The 20,860-nt window shown below is 41.3% G+C and overlaps 1 protein-coding gene across 1 annotated transcript in view; it reads right to left on the reverse strand.

Moving 5' to 3' along the window:
* Nucleotides 1-8,159: 8,159 nt before the first annotated feature.
* The window catches only part of zdhhc9 (zDHHC palmitoyltransferase 9), a 55,340-nt gene continuing 42,639 nt past the window's right edge, over nucleotides 8,160-20,860 (reverse strand). The window contains exons 5-9 of the mRNA XM_029770672.1: nucleotides 20,435-20,483; nucleotides 19,327-19,429; nucleotides 13,177-13,280; nucleotides 12,703-12,790; nucleotides 8,160-12,188 (exon numbers count right to left, since the gene is read on the reverse strand). Of these exons, the coding sequence (XP_029626532.1) occupies nucleotides 11,985-12,188; nucleotides 12,703-12,790; nucleotides 13,177-13,280; nucleotides 19,327-19,429; nucleotides 20,435-20,483 (548 nt within the window). The 3' untranslated portion in view covers nucleotides 8,160-11,984. The remainder of the gene's footprint in view (nucleotides 12,189-12,702; nucleotides 12,791-13,176; nucleotides 13,281-19,326; nucleotides 19,430-20,434; nucleotides 20,484-20,860) is intronic.

Here is a 20,860-nt window from a genome sequence, read left to right on the forward strand (position 1 = left end):
GATTATTAAAAGAACTGATTGTGATCATATCTTCCTGACCACCTCCGAAAGGAGGAATTGATTGGTTGGATAGGCTATGACGATCATGACATCAGCCGGTCAGGAACAAGGGCAGGGGTAAAAATACATGCCATGCACTTGAATAGTGAATGGAGGCCGCTTTACCACCGTTTCGTTTTTCAATCATGCCATGTAGGCTACTCCAGTTATTTATCTCCACCCATATCATCTGCGCGACAGATGATATTCTGCCCAAACTCTGTATGCCATTGGCTCTCCAATCCTGTTCCTGTAGCTTCCTAGTGGTTAATTTGGGAAACTAAGTGAAAACATCGATAGTAACATTTTCACAACAAAACGTTGAATTAAACTGTTGACAGCCCCTCTGCACGTTTGAGAAAGGAATAGAGGAGATGGAAACACATGGTGGTGAAATATTCTGTCAGCCAATGAAAATATGAAAAAATGCCCTTCACGAAGACTTTTCTGTAATCTCAACAGTAAATAAAACACTAGAATGCACAGTATAGATTGCGCCATACTGGATGGCCGCCGTTTTACAAGCTCTGGCCCAACTGTGCTATTCTATTGTTTATTTTTACTTTATTTTCGCAAAATGTATCCCCTATTATTTCTTACAACTGACAAGAACTTGTCGAGGTTTTGCCTCGACATCAACACCAACTGGTGTGCTAACCCCAGTGCGGTGGAAGTGTCAACCCACTGTTCACCTGTCTTGGAATACCTGATGGTCAAATGCCGACCCTTCTACGTCCCGAGGGAGTTTTCAGCTATTATCGTGACTGTTGTATACATTCCACCTCAGCATAAGAAAGATGACAAGCTGGCTCTTAATGAAGTCTAAAAGGCTATAAACAAGCAAGAAAATCTACATTCAGAGGCTCCTTTTGTGATTGCGGGCGATTTTAATTCTGCGTCACTAAGACACGTGATGCCTAACTTCCATCAAAATGTCTCCAATGCCACTAGGGGCGATAAAGTCCCAGACCACTGATATTCTACCAACAAGCAACCATACAAGGCCCTCCCTCGTCCGCCATTTGGCAAATCAGATCATGACTCCGTACTCCTGCTTCCTGTTTACGAGCAGAAACTCAAACAGGAAGTACCCGTGACTCGCTCCCTTGAGAAATGGTCACCAGAATCAGATTATGCTACAGGACTGCTTTGCTAGCGTGGTTTGGAATATGTTTCGAGACTCCGCCGATAACTTTGATGAGCTAAGCACCTCTGTCATGACTTGACTTTAACATTATTCTGAAGACTTATTTATCTAATTACCTAAATATGTCTAATTGTTACCCGATTAAATGAATCATTAACTCATTAGGATCTGGGAAACCACGAGAGTGGTTCTTTAAAGAGTTACCATCTCCCGACTTAAACACTAAAAGGTCTTTACCTATCACGTCTATAAACAGTCAACTTATTAATCATAACCTCGTATCATATCATCATTCTGAACAGTCGTAACCTTGCATCTGCAAAAACCTGAGCCTTACTTATGATTCAGTACTACACAAATTGGTTTAATTATTTATTTACTAGCTAATTAAAATGGTAACACAGGCTAAACATACACACTTAATATGTTAGAAACAGGTCCCTAGCGGACTGACAACAATATGGCTAATTGTTACAAAAGACATGGAGAGAGAGGGACAGAGACACTTAACGTTGGTACATTTAGAAACTACTCTAACTTACAGTACTCCTATACTTTGCACACAAACCGTCGCCCGCTTGGCGTAAGAAATCATGAATGCATTTACGTGAAATGCCTTGGTTCGCTGTGTATCTCCCGGAACCGTGCCGCCTTGGAAAGGGGGTTGGGCCTTTTTTTGCGGCACGCTTGTAAGGCTCTGATTATCCACAAGGGTTCCAACAAGTCTTCTACTGTTCTCCTCTGAAGTTGTCCGGTATCCAGTGACTTGTCGTGTAGTCCTGAACAGAACTACATTTTATATTTTAGTCATTTAGCAGACGCTCTTATCCAGAGCGACTTAGTTGTGAATGCATACATTTCATACATTTTTTTCCCCCGTACTGGTCCCCCGTGGGAATCGAACCCGCAACCCTGACGTTGCAAACACCACGCTCTACCAACTGAGCCACACAGAGTTTATTCTCCATCCATTCACTCCGGAAGATGCTTCTTTGAAGATGGGCTAGCCAGCCCAGTTGCAGTCACCAATGCTCTGGATAACATAAAAACAGCCTAACCAGCTCTGCTAGGGTGAGTAAAATTCTCAGAGTGAGCTGTTCTCTCATTTGTGTCTGGAAGTAGCTAGCCAACGTTAACCAGTTAGTTTGTGTGCTTGACTGCTGTTGTTAGGTCAGAATGCTCGGATCAACCCTAGTCCTCGGCCAGAGTGTCCAGTGTGCGCTCTTAACGCTCCGAGAGCGAAACGCTCTGAATTTACAAATGGACAATCAGACAACGCTTTGAGTTACGAACGTCCAGAGCGCACTCTGAGCACTTTGTGGCACTCCAGATTAAATTTACGAACACACCTGTAGTATAAACCAGCCTTAACACCCTGACTACACCACTCACATCAGGTGTGCGTGCATTGCAAAATAAATGTAGAAATCTATATTATTCAATTATTGCACCAACACTGCTCGCGCACGTCAATGTGTCTGTGTTGCCAAGGGCTAAATTAGAAGTCAGTTTTATTTGTGACGCAGATCATGCTGCAAGTCCTGCCTCTCCCATCTCCCATCTCCTCATTGGTTTATAGAAGCAGATACCCACGTGCCATCTCCTCATTGGTTATACCCACGTGGGTGATTGAAAGACGAACGGTTTTGTCGGTCGTCGTGGTAATACTATGAATGCTTAGATGCCAATCACAATATAAGTTCAAAGAAGAAAAAGCCTGGAAGGAGGAGAGATGACTAGAAACAATTCAGTTGACCACTTTATGTGTGGATTAATTGTCGGAGTAGTGGACCTTGTGCATTTCAGGTAAAATAACAAATCAATGTTTATATCCCAGGACAAATTAGCTAGCAACAGCAAGCTAGCTAAATAGGACAAGCTAGCTAGCTAAATTGCCATAAATGTTTAATGCTTTTCAACCTGTCCCCAAATTAATGTAATTGGTTCAGAGTTTGTTTTGATATTTTAACCTGCGTGTCGTGGTCGCGTTTGGTGTGGGGGGACAAAATACATGCATGCACGATGGCACACGCGCGCAGCAGGTTTGGGTTCCGAGTTAGTCTTTAAATCTTTGGTTGTTTATAACATGGCCTCACATGTGAATCCTTAACCTGTTGGGGCTAGGGGGCAGTATTTTCACGGCCGGATAAAAAACGTACCCGATTTAAACTGGTTACTACTCTTGCCCAGAAACGAGAATATGCATATACTTAGTAGATTTGGATAGAAAACACTCTAAACGTTCTAAAACTGTTTGAATAGTGTCTGTGAGTATAACAGAACTCATATGTCAGGCCAAAACCTGAGACGATTCCATGCAGGAAGTGCCCTGTCTGACAATTTGTTGTCCTTCTGTTGCATCTCTATCGACATTACAGCATCTGTGCTGTTACGTGACACTTTCTAAGGCTTCCATTGGCTCTCTAAAGCGTTCAGAAAGTGGAATGACGTGTCTCCTGTCTCTGGGCAAAGTATAGCAGCAGAGTTTGTAAGTGGCCTGCCTGGGGACAGTGAGACTGAGATGCGCATTCACGAGACTTCTCCATTTTTTTCTTTCAGTCTATGAATGAATACAACGTTGTCCGGTTGGAATTGTAGCGCTATTTTACGAGAAAAATAGCATAAAAATGTATTTTAAACAGCGTTTGACATGCTTCTAAGTACGGTAATGGAATATTTCGCATTTTTTTGTCACGAAATGCGCTTGCGCGTTACCCTTCGGATAGTGACCTGAACGCACAAACAAAACGGAGGTATTTGGATATAACTATGGATTATTTGGAACCAAAACAACATTTGTTGTTGAAGTAGATGTCCTGGGAGGGCATTCTGACGAAGAACAGCAAAGGTAATCCAATTTTTCCAGTTTAGGTGACCCCGAAGTTGGCGGATGTGAAAATAGCTAGCCGTGATGGCCGAGCATAAAGGAGTTCTGTATCTATAATTCTTAAAATAATTGTTATGTATTTTGTGAACGTTTATCATGAGTAATTTAGTAAATTCACCGGAAGTTTTCGGTGGGTATGCTAGTTCTGAACATCACATGCTAATGAAAAAAGCTGTTTTTTAATATAAATATGAACTTGATTGAACAAAACATGCATGTATTGTATAACATAATGTCCTAGGAGTGTCATCTGATGAAGATCATCAAAGGTTAGTGCTGCATTTAGCTGTGGTTTTTGTGACATACAGTGGGGAGAACAAGTATTTGATACACTGCCGATTGTGCAGATTTTCCTACTTACAAAGCATGTAGAGGTCTGTAATTTTTATCTTAGGTACACTTCAACTTTGAGAGATGGAATCTAAAACAAAAATCCAGAAAATCACATTGTATGATTTTTAAGTAATTAATTGCCATTTTCTTAAAAGTGAGGTTACAAGTTTATCAACTTTCAAAGCAGAATGACTTGTGCCTTGGAGTTAGTATGAAGGTAACTGAATCCGGCTGGTAAAGGAGCCCCAAATAAAGTAAGGCCATTTTGTTTGTTTTTACCTGTTATTGAATATTTGTTAGTGGTGTTGATACTGATTTATTGTGTGGGGTCTTTTTATTTTTTGTTTTAGTGGGCTTTTCACAGGTTAGAAAGGATGCACCTTAAAGGGCACACAAATGAACTTTTCTGAAGTATCTATTGTCAGAGTTTTGGTTGCACACATGTCAATTTTCTTGATAAGAAATGTACTGAAAAACCCAATGTAAACCTGATACACAAAATGTTTGAAATATCGTTAAATAATGTGAGGTACAGGGAAAGAAACACTCACTTAATGGGGATGAATGACCTCTGTTCTGACTTTTTTGTGAGGCCTGGTCACCATCACTAGAAAGACTAGAGACATTGGGTGAGACTTAATGGGTTATGTAAACACCAATAATTAGGAAGAAGTTTATAATTTATCAAATCACTGTGTGATTTGAAACATGAGGAGGGAGAGAGAGAGCGCTGACCCTGAATGAGGGACACGTGTCTCGTCTACTTTACCATTACCTTATGGGAGACAGTTAAGTTAAGATCGAGTCATCAAGGGTTGTAATTCTAATTTATTTGTTATTTTGATTTAAGACAGTGTTGGTTTTTTTTGGGACGCATGAATCACGATGTGAGTCATGTGTCTAAAGGGGGAATTACCAATCCCCTGGCGCCCTTTGCTAAATATGTAAATAGATTTTTTTTCCATGCCTCCCTGTAAAAGGAAAAAGGTATGTTGTTAATCCAAATTGATTGAAGTTTTCCCCAGATTGAGTGATATATGAAGAAGTGCATTGCTGTTGTTTTGTTTTTGTCTTGCTTCAATACAAATCTCATCAGATTGGGTTTGCTGGATGGTCGGGATTTCTCCCTAAGGATTAGCCCTCTGACTCCCCGACCCTGTAACTCTGTGGTGAGATCGCCAAGATGATAGGGGAGTAAGCCAATTTGGGGGGGGGGAGGGGAAATGGTTTCAACTGTGTGTTATTCTATTTGACATTTGTCTTAGATATTTGTATTAAGAATATTGGTAGTAGTACTAATTTGTCATACAGTGAATAATTTGTCATAAATAAATAATGCATGGATTTCCTGAATCAGAAATGCCCTAAACTAAACTGTTGTTCTGAGCCGTCCTCTCTCGAGGTTATGGCGAAGGTGACCACAGATGGTATCTAGATGCATGGAAGGAATAATTTGACTGAGAACAGTGTAAACCTCACCCCCTCTAACCGGCTGAAGTAATGGCGACAATGGCATTCACTATGGTCCTTCTTCACTTCTACCGTGAGACCTGAATCAGAGCCAGCAACCTGTACACAGCATCCAGTCGAAGCTATCAACTGCCTTTTCTCTCAGGAGTGCGACATGGGTCCATGTGAAGTGAGCATGGAGAGAGATCCCGTCCAAACTTCTCTCATGCTGCTGGTGTACTGGTAGGAAAATGGAAAATACATAATGGACTGTAAAACACAGTTGTGGCTCAGGTGAGAGAAATCTGGACATTATCAAGGGCCGTCCACCTTGAACATGTGCCATTGGGAGGACGAACTGAAACGCCAGAAGAATGAATGCTGGGAGGGAGGAGGGTGGTCAACCATGCCCGTAATTAATTTAGGCTTATCCAAAATTGTTAATTTGGGGTATCAGGTTAATTGTGGAGGTCTGCACACTGCGAAATGTATATTACTTTAAACTAGAAATACATTGAGATACCGATCTTTCATTAATATGCCACTCGCGACAAAAGCTCCAGCTGAAATGTCATTGCCAGAATCCATAAATGAAATTGTGTAATGAAGCATATATGTAACTGTATGAAGTGAAGGTCTAAAGCCATGGTTTTACAAGAAGGATTGTACAACCCAGAATGGTTTGAAATAATGAAGTGTCTGGTTTTGTGTTGATTTCCCTTACTTTAATAAGCGTACAGAACCTTTTGATAGAAGCTATAATCTAATGTTTACCTTAAAATGTAATGATAATTATCGCAAACCGAGTGATACATTTTTTTTTTTATGTTTGTGCTTTTCTAATAACCAATTTCTGTGTTCATGCAAGTGACTGATTGCAGATACCGATGGTGTGGATTCGTTCAATTTGGCAGTACGCCCAGACCCTTGTTTTGAGAACGAAATATCTGTTTCAAGGGCTCAGCTTAGGGAGAAGAAGCCTCGTGCGGTATTGGTCTGTCATATGCATGAACTAGTATCGGTCGGTCACATGAATGAAGCAAATGTTAATGATGAATGAGCTAAATCATACAAATAATAACTTGTCTGCAGAATATAAGAGAACTAAAGGGACTGCCCCGGTAGAGCTTCTGACAGACGTTCACAATGGTGCATCAAGTTTCTTGGAGCCTCTCCAGTTAACTGTTAATAAAAAATGTATCATTGAAGATTGACTGAGTGTCCCATATGTAGAATTTCCACGACAGAACATTCAAAACAATATTGTGACGAAACATGCAACCCATGAATAGGAGGACGGGCTCATTGTAATGGCTGGAATGGAATAAATGGAAGTATCAAACAAACATAGAAACCACTTTTGACTCCGTTCCATCTATTCCATTCCAACCATTACAATGAGCCCGTCCTGCTATAAATCCTCCCACCAGTCTCCACTGACGTATAGCCTACTTCCCTGTGGAAAAGGGGCCACATTACATGTCATGTTATGATTTTCAGTTTGCTTCCTTCCATGACTGGTTTTTGCATTCTTCTCCAAGGATCATAAGGAAAAATCGAAAACAATTGCTATGTGTATTTACAATCCCCTTCTCCAAAAGGATCGCTCATTCACCTAGCGCTTATCAATTTATAAATTACAGTGCATGGATATTCTATCAGAAAATATAAAGTAGATGCTTTTTCCACTTGGAACCATCAGGTTCACTCGACCTTGGGCTCTATTCAATCTGTAAAGCTGCTTACAGATTCCACCATAGAAATGTAAAGGTCATTTCCGATTGAGCCGACATATGCAGTATTTACCGTGAATGCAGTCTCTGCTAAAGCAGGAACATTGCCATTAAATTTCAGCCCCTTATTCCTGGTTTCCTCACGCATAAAGGTGGTGGAATTATTAGGGAATTAAGTCCAGGTCAGAATATATATATTGTAGCTGTAGCCATACCTTCGCTACACCTTCATTTCTTAGATATCCACTCCAAACAAATGGCGGGTGAATAGTCACTGAGATAGGGACCAGAGGGTCAATCTTGCTGATGTCCTTGTCAAAGAATGTCTATTTATAGCCCTGGTTACACCTTGCATTAACATGTGGTTTTCATGATCTGATCAAGATGATCCAATTACTATCTGTTCAGGGTTCTGGGTCTACTCATGGTTGTTAAATGTCTCTTATCCTTCCACTGTGTCTGTATTGTGACCAGATTTCCTGGTCCCTCCATGTATGGAAATTATTTGACAGATATTATTTGGCAGTCAGCAGTCAAAATCCTTTCCATGCAATAATTCAGAGACAAGATGATTAATAATAATGACAATATCATTCAATTACCAGACATGTCAATCAATCATGTAAAAAGAAGTGAGAAATATCATGAAATATACATAATCACAATGTTATTACTAAACAAAGTGAACATAAATAGTATTCCATCAGTGGTATTGTATCTACTGTATACTGTATTATGTACAGCGTTATGTAGATCAGAGCATTCAGATCGGAGACCCTCGTCACGCACTTTTCACATTATAAATCAAAATCATACATCCAAACATTGAGAGAAAAAAAAGCCCAAACTTCCCAAGTCATTGTATAGACTATTACTATATGCCCATAGCGATAACATTAAATAGTACAAGGGTCCAATTCGTTCAATTATCTTTCAACCAGCTTAAACTTTAACATGAACATTCCCTTTTTCATTTGTTAATAACAAATCAAGAAAACGGTCACACTTTCCATTGACAGCAATGCAGCAGCACAGTTATCTACTGAGAGAGAATTTTTACAACTGGCTAGAACAGAATACTATTCAGGGGGAAAAAAACAAACAATCAACTTAAATTGCTAGGTCTACCCTCAAACCAATCCTAACAACTGCTCCGAAAGACAAAAATAGATCAAAAAAAGAAAATGAATACATTTCCTGAAAGGCCTTCTCAATACACACACGTAAATTCAGGAAATACTCTACACCACTATTTGATTAAAACATCCATTTGTTGTCCATTTCACAAGGTGGCTTACATTCTCAGCAGCTCCGGGGTAAAACTTCCCCTAGGTACAGCTCTATAGTAGGATCGACTTCCCCTCCCCCAATCCTAACCTTAAAGGGATACTTTTGGGATTTTGTCAATGAGGACCTTTATCTACTTCCCTAGAGTCAGAAGAACTCATGGATACCATTTGTGTGTCTCTGCGTGCAGTTTGAAGGAAGTTGCTAACTCTAGTTAGCATTGCCTAGCAAAACCACCTCCAACTTCATTCATACTGAACGCAGAGACCATTGGTGGGGAAAATTCTAAACCGACCCTGACCAGCGTCTAGGGGCAACAGCACAAGTGTCCTTCCAGAATCTGTAGACTACGTAAGTGAATATGGATTTGGCTTTTATCTTTCCTTCCCTAAAATAATCCCTTCCATGACCTTCACTGGATTGTTTGATATTTTAAATCTGGAGTAGACTAAAGTGATAAAAACAGTGCAAGGGCCTAGATGGAAACAACTAGTAACTCCCCTACTCACATTTCCAATACAAATACACTTTTTCACTGGAAAGGAGAATCTTTGTGAAATGAAATCAACAAAAGTAGAAACACACTGCTTGGCCATAATACAGTAGCTCTGCAATCCTTTTCATTCATTAAATCTGATTATTTCAGTATCATTCTGTTCTGGTCATATATAAATAAGGCAATAGTAAACATGTTCCCCACAAATGATGCACTGCCCTCATTTGGGCCAATTGAGATCATGCGTGTGACTAAACACATTTTCGCTTTGGGCCAATCAGTATGATTTAGTAAATACTGGATCTCTACGGCAAGATATATCATTCACCCAAGTTCATCGAAATAGGGACAGTGCGCTCTGAGATATCGCGTGTGACTAACGTATGAATGAAAGGACGGAGACAGATCTACAGTCCCCTCTTCATCGTGGGGTACAATTATCTTGGGCATATGAAAAGGCTGAACGACACTGTCAACGTTGTTATACTAATGTTTCTATACATCACAATTACTCTGCCTTGCATACAACACAAAGCGTAATACAAACTCTCTCCAACCAATATCAGTTTAACATATCACCCAACAGTCAAGCAAGCCAGTCTCACTGACTATCCCTTTGTGAATCCTGTCCCTTTGAGTTGTCTTGGGCTGAAGCACCTGAAATTCTCAACCACCTTGCCCACCTCTCACAAACCCCCATAATCCTCTGCTCCATTTGGTGTGAAATTAACAGAATGTGTAGAAAGGAGAGAGAGAGAGAGAAAGCAGCTTCAGTCTCTTGATTTTTCGGTTTGATAATGAGCCTGTCACGGATGGCTTTGGTCGTGACTCAGTTGCCTGGGGAACTGAATATCTTCCCCGGGAAAGATGGAGCGAAAGAAAGGAGGCGAAAGAGTGAGGCATGGAGGAGTGGAAACAATGAAAGCTTTCCTCATCAATGGATCATGACCTGGAGCAAGGACACCAAGTTGACAGCGAAAGCTTTGACAGTGAAAGTTGCATGACTTGCAAGAAGCAGGGCAGGCCTTCATACACAGGCAAATATCTAACACTGGACACATGCACTTTCCAAAAACAGAGACAATCTGGGTCTCTTCTCATCAGAAATAGATCCACATTTTTTTTTTTAACACCTACATACGGTATGTACATTTAAACAATGGCTTTACTTCATCTTTTTTTTGCAGTCTCATTGGTAACTATAAAAAGCGACGGTATTTCTCGTTGGACAGTCTGCATGTACGATTTGGAGTGCTGAGTCATGAACTGGAGTCTTAGGGTCTCTCTGTAGATAGACAACCTTATAGTTATAGTCGCATGTGATAGTGCAGCTTCTTGATAAGGCACTGTAACTAGTGTCTACTGTCAGCAACAATCAGGCCTTCTCTGTCACACACACACAGGTTGGGTTTTCCAACATAAATTCAGTCAATTCAGAGGGTCAACTTTTTTTTTCTTCTTTTTTTTTCTCCCTTGGATAATTTCTTTCATTTTACTTTCTGAATTGACTGAATTGAAATGCCCCCAACACTGACACACACGCCTACCCAGACACACTCTGGGACAGTGGCAAAGTGTCTATTTCTAACGCTAGATACAGGAACTCTGAGCGTGCCCCTGCAAACGGTCTGCAGAAATGTGGATGTTCAACAATTCCAGAATATTTTACCTTTTGCTATAACAGTATAAAAAAGGAAGGACGGTAGCCGAGGCTGCACCTTCATCTCAACAAATCTAGTCAGAGAAGTTAATTAGGATAGAACTAGATGCAGCAATATCAGTGGAAATCAGGTAGTGTAGTTTCACCTCCCGGAAGAGACAAAATGGTGGCTGAGATATTGCCTCCATCTCAACCATAAAGGATGGCGTTTCCTTTCGCCACTATGTTTTACTGTTAAAACACACCCTAAACTAGTTGTCAGTCCTTATATTCGCATTATCCAAACTGCCAACTTTCCCATTAATTGCATAGGGGGCTGTTCATGTGGTTCAGTAGAGAAGATGAGAACGGTCTAATAGTGTTTATGTGTTAAGAGGATTTACAACACAAAAGCTAGTATGTTAGAACTGGCTTTTTCACATTTTAAAAGTCATCATCACAGCTACAAAACAAAAAAGACAGAAAAAGTAGAATTAACAAATCAGAGCGAGTCCACAGGCGCCTGGGTACGGTGCACATTTTAGGACACCCTCAGCCTCACACTACCCGGGGATATACAGTCATCTGCATCCAGTGATATCGCAGTTCGTCCCACAGTTTCACCATCCTCTGTGATCTTCCACACAATGTTCAGGGGAACGAGAAAGGTGCTGAGCCACCAGCCCCCAATACCCAACCCCACCCTTCTGGAGTGTGAATGTCAATCAAGCAGTCCTGCAGTCACTGAGTTAGGGGGGAGGCAGGGTTTGGTGTGGGCACCAACTCTACATATCTGGTGGAATGAGCAGGGAGTCAGAGCCTTGCGGTCATTCCCCACTCATTACAGGCAGATAGATGCTTTTCACTCATACAGAGGTTGATTAAAGTGTCTCCTCACAGGTCCAGACAGAGCGTTTTATTGATAAACTGACTTTGGGCGGGGCAAGGAAGGAGTCTCCACCCCCACCGCGCAGCTAGAGCGCCTTCTCCTTGGCGATAATGATGGAGGCCTCCACGTCAGTTTCAGGTGAGGCCAGGGGCGGGACTTTGGCGGGAGTGGGCGACTTCTCCTTGGGGGAGGGGCTTCTTTTCTCTGCGTGGGCGATGGCCGAGTCTGCGATGCTGGGCTTGGCGTCGTCAGGGGTGTGCTCGTTGGGGATGAGTGGAGCTGTAGTTTTCTACAGAGGGAACATGAAACAATAAGGATACTAATAGTAGCCAAAGACTAAACTATTGATAGCTGCCCTGTATTTAAATTCAGGGGATGTGAAAAGGCAAGATATTGCACCAGTAAAAATATACTGATAAAGTGAGGCATAAAATGGCTACAGACAAAGTGAGGTACAATACTGCAACAGTAGATGGCAACTGTAGACATTGCAATGTACAAAATGGCTATAGTAGGATAGACTAGACACCAGTACAAAATGGCATCTGTACAGACACAAATTGTCTACAGAACTGTGAGCTGCTGAGTACATTAATAGTATCTCAATAAAAAAAAGGAAAACAGTTTCTGCTCTACAGTACATTGTTCACCCCGTTCACCTCCTTTGCTCTCCTCCCTCTATGTAATTGATTTAGGCTATATTTTATGCATGTTCACTGTACTAATGCTTTGTGTCTGGCAAGCTGAAACCATTTTAGTGCCAAAGAGTAAATTTGTGTGTGTGCATGTGTTCGTGGGCTTACTGTGGTCTGTGGCACTGGATTGCTCTGGGTGGCAGTGGATGCGGGAACAGGCAAATCATCCTGCGTCAGTCCTCTTCTGTCCAAGACACTGCCAAGGGGAGACAGACAGTCAGTCATCAACAACACCCTATTCACCACCGAACAGAAAGGAGAGAGCGAGAGAATGAGAGGAAGACAAAGAAGTGAGGTAGGGGGAGGAGGATAAAAAGGGAGGCTACAGTATGAGAGGAATAATATTAGAGACTAAGCGAACAAGAAAGTAGTGAGAGTGAGACGAGGGAGGGTCGGAAAGGGCAGGAGTATGGCTATAGAGAAGAAAAATAGTAGAGGGAAGTTAGCAAGAGGAAGATAAAGAGAGAAAGAGACCATGAGGAGAGAGGGTAAAACAATGAAAACCACAGCAGCAGAGTATTTTCTACACTAGTTAATCGTATGAGCACAGATAAGGCCGCTAGTGCGCCTACTGTACAGTACCTGGGGTATGCAGGCCCACATAACACTTCACAGCAGTTCTTGACGATATTCTTGTGGCTGTAGGGGTTCTGCAGCCGGTTCTTTCCCGACCATGAGCCTTTGATCTGTAAAACACAAATGACAAATTACCCGTAAAAAATTTGGAATTAAAACCCATTTTATTTATTTTTTCGATCTACACAAAATACTCTACTGTGAAAGTGGAAGAAAAATGCTAACATGTTTAAAAGATTAATGAAAAATAAAACACTGATATATCTTGATTAGATAAGTACTGAAACCCCTGAGTCAATACATGTTAGAATCACCTTTGGCAGAGATTACAGCTGAGTCTTTCTGGGTAAATTTCTATGAGCTTGCACTCCTGGATTGCACAATATTTGCCCATTTTTATTTTTAAACTCTTCAAGCTCTGTCAAGTTGATTGTTGCTAATTACTAGACTGCCATTTTAAAGTCTAGCCATAGATTTTCAAGCCAATTTAAGTCAAAACTGTAACAAGGCCACTTTGGAACATCTAGTGTATATTTGGCCTTGTGTTTAAGGTTATTGTCCTGCTGAAAGGTGAATGCCTCCCAGTGTCTGTTGGAAAGCAGACTGAACCAGGTTTTCCTCTAGGATTTTGCTTGTGCTTGGCACCATTGCATTTTTTTTTTTATCTTGAAAAATTCAACAGTCCTTAAACAATTACAAGCATACCAATAACATGATGCAGCCACCACTATGCTTGAAAATATAGAGTGGCACTCAGTAATGTGTTGTGTAGGATTTTCCCCAAACGTAATGCTTTCTATTCAGGACAAAAAGTGAATTGCTTTGCCAAATGCTTTGCAGTAATACTTTAGTGCCTTATTGCAAACATGATGCATGTTTTGGAATATTTTTATACAAACGTACAAACGTCCTTCTTTTCACTCGTCGTTTGTCTCCTATCACAGACATTAAACTCTGTTCTAAAATCCCCGAGAATACTTTCTGAAGGCACTGTAGGAAGGAATACATTTCTTGTGCCATCTCTTCCACACAGGGTAAATTCCATTTCAATTCGGTGAACTGAAATCCAAGTCCATTCATTTCTTTTCAATGAGGAAAATTGTAATTTCAGTTCTGTAATTGACTGAATTGGAATGGAATAGACCCCAACCCTACTTCTGCCAAACAACGCCCTTACAGACAGATCTCAGACACTGCCGGTCTGGTTACCATTTAAAAAAAATAGGGGATATTCAGTATTGCCTCCCCCTACTCAAATAATTTCCCTTTAGTTATACCTTATTCAAACGTACGGTTCCATTTTTAGATTGTAATCCCACAGGGTTACACTTGACCTACAAAAAATATCTGGTGAGGGATTTTATAAATTCCTGATCAAAGTATAAGATAGGTATGTTAATATGCATGTATACAGGGCATATTGTCATTAAAATGACCAAATTCTTTAACACAATTCTGTGTTGACGGGTAGCGATACTAGGATATATTTCTCCAAAATGGAAATAATTCTTCACACAAAGTGTTATCAATGCATGAAGTATCCAGCTGGTAGGGTTGCAAACCTACCCAAAATGTACCAAAGTTAGCGGAATCGTTGGTAATTAACAGTAATTTAGGTAATTTATACTTGGGGAAAAAAAAGAGAGAAAAAAACACAAAATACATACCAAAGTATGTGGACACCCCTTCAAATTAGTGGATTCGGCAATTTCAGCCATACCCGTTTCTGACAGTTTTATGAAATCGAGCACACAGCCATGCAATCTCCATAGAGAAACATTGGCAGTGGAATGGCCTTACTGAAGAGCTCAGTGACTTTCAACATGGCAACTTCATAGGATGCCACCTTTCCAACAAGTCAGTTCGACAAATTTCTGCCCTGCTAGAGCTGCCCCAGTCAACTGTAAGTGCGGTTATTGTGAAGTGGAAACGTCTAGGAGCAACAACGGGTCACCCACGAAATGGTAGGCCACACAAACTCACAGAATGGGACCCCCGAGTGCTGAAGCGCATAAAAATAGTCTATCCTCGGTTGCAACACTTACTACGGAGTTTCAAACTGCAACATCAGCAAAATAACTTTGTCGGGAAGCCTAAGATCAAGTCCCCACAGCAATTTTCCAACATCTAGTGGAAAGCCTTCCTAGAAAGTGGAGGCTGTGTCCACATACTTTTGGTCATGTAGTGCACATATTGTCCAGGAGTTTCTAGTGGACAGACCGTATGGTTCAAGAGAAAATTGATTAATGACAAAAAGCATCTAATCAACAATGGCATTAATTCCAATGAACTCCCCAACTCTTCTGGCTATTGACTTTTTTCACAACTGCAACCAGATTGGCACCAAAACATTTACAACATGACCTATTGACATAGTAAAATAAATGTGTGTAAAAAATATATAAACAATATTTCATGCTGAAAACCTCATATTAGACATCAATAGTATTTACTATGGTTATGGTTTATAGTTAGGATGATGTTTTACAGCTTTGTTATATTTTTTATTTTGAAGTAATCTTATTTTATATACACTGCTCAAAAAAATAAAGGGAACACTTAAACACAATGTAACTCCAAGTCAATCACACTTCTGTGAAATCAAACTGTCCACTTAGGAAGCAACACTGATTGACAATAAATTTCACATGCTGTTGTGCAAATGGAATAGACAACAGGTGGAAATTATAGGCAATTAGCAAGACACCCCCAATAAAGGAGTGGTTCTGCAGGTGGGGACCACAGACCACTTCTCAGTTCCTATGCTTCCTGGCTGATGTTTTGGTCACTTTTGAATGCTGGCGGTGCTTTCACTCTAGTGGTAGCATGAGACGGAGTCTACAACCCACACAAGTGGCTCAGGTAGTGCAGCTCATCCAGGATGGCATATCAACGCGAGCTGTGGCAAGAAGGTTTGCTGTGTCTGTCAGCGTAGTGTCCAGAGCATGGAGGCGCTACCAGGAGACAGGCCAGTACATCAGGAGACGTGGAGGAGGCCGTAGGAGGGCAACAACCCAGCAGCAGGACCGCTACCTCCGCCTTTGTGCAAGGAGGAGCAGGAGGAGCACTGCCAAAGCCCTGCAAAATGACCTCCAGCAGGCCACAAATGTGCATGTGTCTGCTCAAACGGTCAGAAACAGACTCCATGAGGGTGGCATGGGGGCCCGATGTCCACAGGTGGGGGTTGTGCTTACAGCCCAACACCGTGCAGGATGTTTGGCATTTGCCAGAGAACACCAAGATTGGCAAATTCGCCACTGGCGCCCTGTGCTCTTCACAGATGAAAGCAGGTTCACACTGAGCACGTGACAGACGTGACAGAGTCTGGAGACGCCGTGGAGAACGTTCTGCTGCTTGCAACATCCTCCAGCATGACCGGTTTGGCGGTGGGTCAGTCATGGTGTGGGGTGGCTTTTCTTTGGGGGGGCCGCACAGCCCTCCATGTGCTCGCCAGAGGTAGCCTGACTGCAATTAGGTACCGAGATGAGATCCTCAGACCCCTTGTGAGACCATATGCTGGTGCAGTTGGCCCTGGGTTCCTCCTAATGCAAGACAATGCTAGACCTCATGTGGCTGGAGTGTGTCAGCAGTTCCTGCAAGAGGAAGGCATTGATGCTATGGACTGGCCCACCCGTTCCCCAGACCTGAATCCAATTGAGCACATCTGGGACATCATGTCCCGCTCCATCCACCAACGCCACGTTGCACCACAGACTGTCCAGGAGTTGGCGGATGCTTTAGTCCAGGTCTGGGAGGAGATCCCTCAGGAGACCATCCGCCACCTCATCAGGAGCATGCCCAGGCGTTGTAGGGAGATAATATAGGCACGTGGAGGCCACACACACTACTGAGCCTCATTTTGACTTGTTTTAAGGACATTACATCAAAGTTGGATCAGCCTGTAGTGTGGTTTTCCACTTTAATTTTGAGTGTGACTCCAAATCCAGACCTCCATGGGTTGATAAATTGGATTTCCATTGATTATTTTTGTGTGATTTTGTTGTCAGCACATTCAACTATGTAAAGAAAAAAGTATTTAATAAGATTATTTCTTTCATTCAGATCTAGGATGTGTTGTTTAAGTGTTCCCTTTATTTTTTTGAGCAGTATATTTTACAGGTGATAAGGAAACACAGGGGGCCAGAGATAATTACAGACTGCTGTGATAACCCGAAGTACCCAAAAAGGCCACTAGATGTCATTGATAAAATTCCCCCAAAAACTACAAGTTACCAAAATTCTGGTTGTTTACTGGTAAACTTAGGTTTCCAGTAATATACCCTCCCTTTGAAACCCTACCTGCTGGTGAATGTAATGGAAACATAAATCCTTAAGGGTGTTCAGAAATATACTGGACAGGTCCTTTCAGGAGGTTAGACCTCAGATATTCACTGAATGTACAAAACAATACAAATACCTCAATAACTAATACCCAAACATGTAAAGGAGGAAAATACATTATTCTACCTTTATGTACCTATTCAGGATACATCAACGAGCGCATCGCATATCCATCATGATGCATTTCTGTACAGTACAAATCAGGACCTATTCGTTTACAGTCATTCTGTTATCAGGTGTGAATCCACTTCACTTACCAAAATAGATTTTTTTCAAACTCAAGGTGTCATATCATAGCTTTTACATCCCATTATTTTTGCGGACATCTTTGAATCTTAATTCAGAATAGATATTTAACTGAGTTTTTGGAAAAAACTTGGTCACAAATGGAGGGCATTTTTTTTTACCATCATTCTGTTACAGAAATGTACATCTGCACAGTTGTTCAAGTAAATGTGTTTTTGTACAATTGTCATTGGAAATGGTAGAAAGTAGTCCTTGTGCATAGAGTTGTATGGTTTGTTCAACTTTTGTTGAACGGTTTTGTCATTATGTTACCATGGAATTGCCCTCACTATTCAATATGCTTTTATAAACTTGAATATTTTATTGTTTATGTAATACCAATGGATTTGAGTGTCTAAGACTGCTATGTAGTTATTAATCAAACTTGAAATTAGAATTAAATCACTTCTGCATTAGCCATATTTAGGCAGTAAAGCTTCCCCTCCCCCATGGTCATTAAAATCACACTGGTCTTGGGTACTGTATAAAAACCTACGACTAGTACAGGTAGACTTCCCTCACAGTCTTGCATTCATCAGAATAAGAAGTCTGTGTCTGCATTTGAAAACAAAGACAGAGTAAATATTGCCATGGTGTATTTGATTTAATTCTACCCCCCCCCCCCCTCCCTAAGGCTACAAAGAAAAAAAAGTGTGTGTGGTTGCCAAGGTGACAGCCGACTGGAGAACTTTGGAGTGTTTATCGCCACCCACCCTGAGTGTATATTTATCTTTCCAACCATGCCCATGTTAGCACTCCACTTTCAGGACTTAAAACAGAACCCTGGAGTGAAGCGGCTCCTAACAACTGACACAGGGTCAGGTCTTATTACATTATGGTTACGGTTAGGATTAGCGTTAATCTGATCCCAGATCTGTGGTAATGTAAACACTAACTCGAGTACCGACTGTGTAGTCTCTACATACACAAGCTGCCTCCTACGACGTGCCAATGTTCCAGCACGCACGCCTGTACTTAGACAACATCAGTTTGGCGTAGAGGAAAGGTGGGACATCCGGCTTTCTTACATCACTGCCTTATCCGCTTGTTGCCCTAGCGTAAACATCCCCCGGACACAAAATAGTATCTAGAATGTTTGGAATAAGTGCATTTCGCAAGTGGCTAGTTTGCGTCAACCTTGAATAAAACGACTGCAAAGGTTTGGCCTGCAAACTCTGGTTTCAAATTGCAACGTTCTGTCATATCTGCCTACAGGCTATGGTAAGACTTCTTCATAAGCACAATTCCTGTCTGCATTTTAAGCCCCGCCTACCCAATCGCATGATTTGTTGGGAGAGTTGTCTGTCTGTGGAGGACCCTTCCTGGATTTATTTTTCCCTTTTCGAAGTTACCAAGAGAATCCCTCATGATTTCTGAGACTACCAGCTGTGTCAATAATCTAAAACGTCCTTCCTTACTTATCTCCATAATCACCAGTGCTGGATAAAAGAGGAGAGGCAGACAGTTTAAACTTTTGAGACACAGCTCCTGTAATAGGAGTAGTGAATGGTAGAGAACAGATATACTCACATCCTCATTGGTGGTCTGGTTGAGGGAGATAAGATAAGAATGGAAACCTGTCAGTCCCACTACTGACCACAAGGTGAAGAAGCACACCAACACTTCCAGCACAGTGGGATGGGGTTAAAGAAACAGGACAGATACAGTAAGAGTACTACAAGCTCTAACACGGAACCCAAACCGGATGCGCGCGTGCGCCATCGTGCATACATTTATTTTGTCCCCCCACACCCAACGCGATCACGACACGCAGGTTAAAATATCAAAACAAACTCTGAACCAATTACATTAATTTGGGGACAGGTCGAAAAGCATTAAACATGTACGGCAATTTAGCTAGTTAGCTTGCACTTGCTAGCTAATTTGTTCTATTTAGCTAGCTTGCTGTTGCTAGCTAATTTGTCCTGGGATATAAACATTGAGTTGTTATTTTACCTGAAATGCACAAGGTCTTCTACTCCGACAATTAATCCACACATAAAACGGTCAACCGAATGGTTTCTAGTCATCTCTCCTCCTTCCAGGCTTTATCATCTTTGAACTTATATGGTGATTGGCATCTAAACTTTCATAGTATTACCACGACAACCGGAAAAACATTTTGTCTTTCAATCACCCATGTGGGTATAACCAATGAGGAGATGGCACGTGGGTACCTGCTTCTATAAACCAATGAGGAGATGGGAGAGGCAGCGCGATCTGCGTCAGAAATAGAAAGGACTTCTATTTTAACCCTTGGCAACGCAGACGCTCGTTGGCGCTCGCGAGCAGTGTGTGCAATAATTGAATAACATGGATTTCTAAATTTATTTTGCGACGCTCACGCACACGACGTGTCCGGTCTGGTCAGCATGTAAGTCCACAGGTCAAGGATCGGTCTGTCGAACATGAGGTTACTGCGATCACTACTGATTTATTAGATCATTTTATGTTAAATGCCTCAGGGATGACTCATTTTATAACTGCATATAACATGATTTGACTCAAACTAAAATCTTATGATTATTATGAATGTCTGATTCTTTTAGGTTTAAAAAGTAAACTACTACGGTAGCCCTATGGGTCAATAAACAGATGGTATTGTGAACTGTAGATGTATGTGGAACTGAAAGGATATGTCCCAGGTGTGTCTTGTAGTGTCTTCACAAACCCAGAGTCCACCGAGCCTGTAGAGAGGAGCACATAGTTAAAGAATATTCTGTGGAGCACATACAGTGCATTCGGAAAGTATTCAAACCCCTTGACTTTTTCCACTTTGTTAGTTAGCCTTATTTTCAAAGTGATCAAAATTGATTGTTTTTTCCCCCTCATAAATCTACACACAATTCCCCCATAATGACAAAATCAAAACCAGGTTTTTAGACATTATTGCAAACGTATTAAAAATAAACTGAAATATCACATTTACATAAGTATTTAGGCATTTTACTCAGTACTTTGTTGAAGCACCTTTGGCAGCGATTACAGCCTCAAGTCTTTTGGGTCTACAAGCTTGACACACCTGTATTTGGGGAGTTTCTCCCATTCTTCGCTGCAGATCCCC

The sequence above is a fragment of the Salmo trutta genome, chromosome 13, assembly GCF_901001165.1.
Source record: "Salmo trutta chromosome 13, fSalTru1.1, whole genome shotgun sequence".
NCBI classification, from domain to species: domain Eukaryota; kingdom Metazoa; phylum Chordata; class Actinopteri; order Salmoniformes; family Salmonidae; genus Salmo; species Salmo trutta.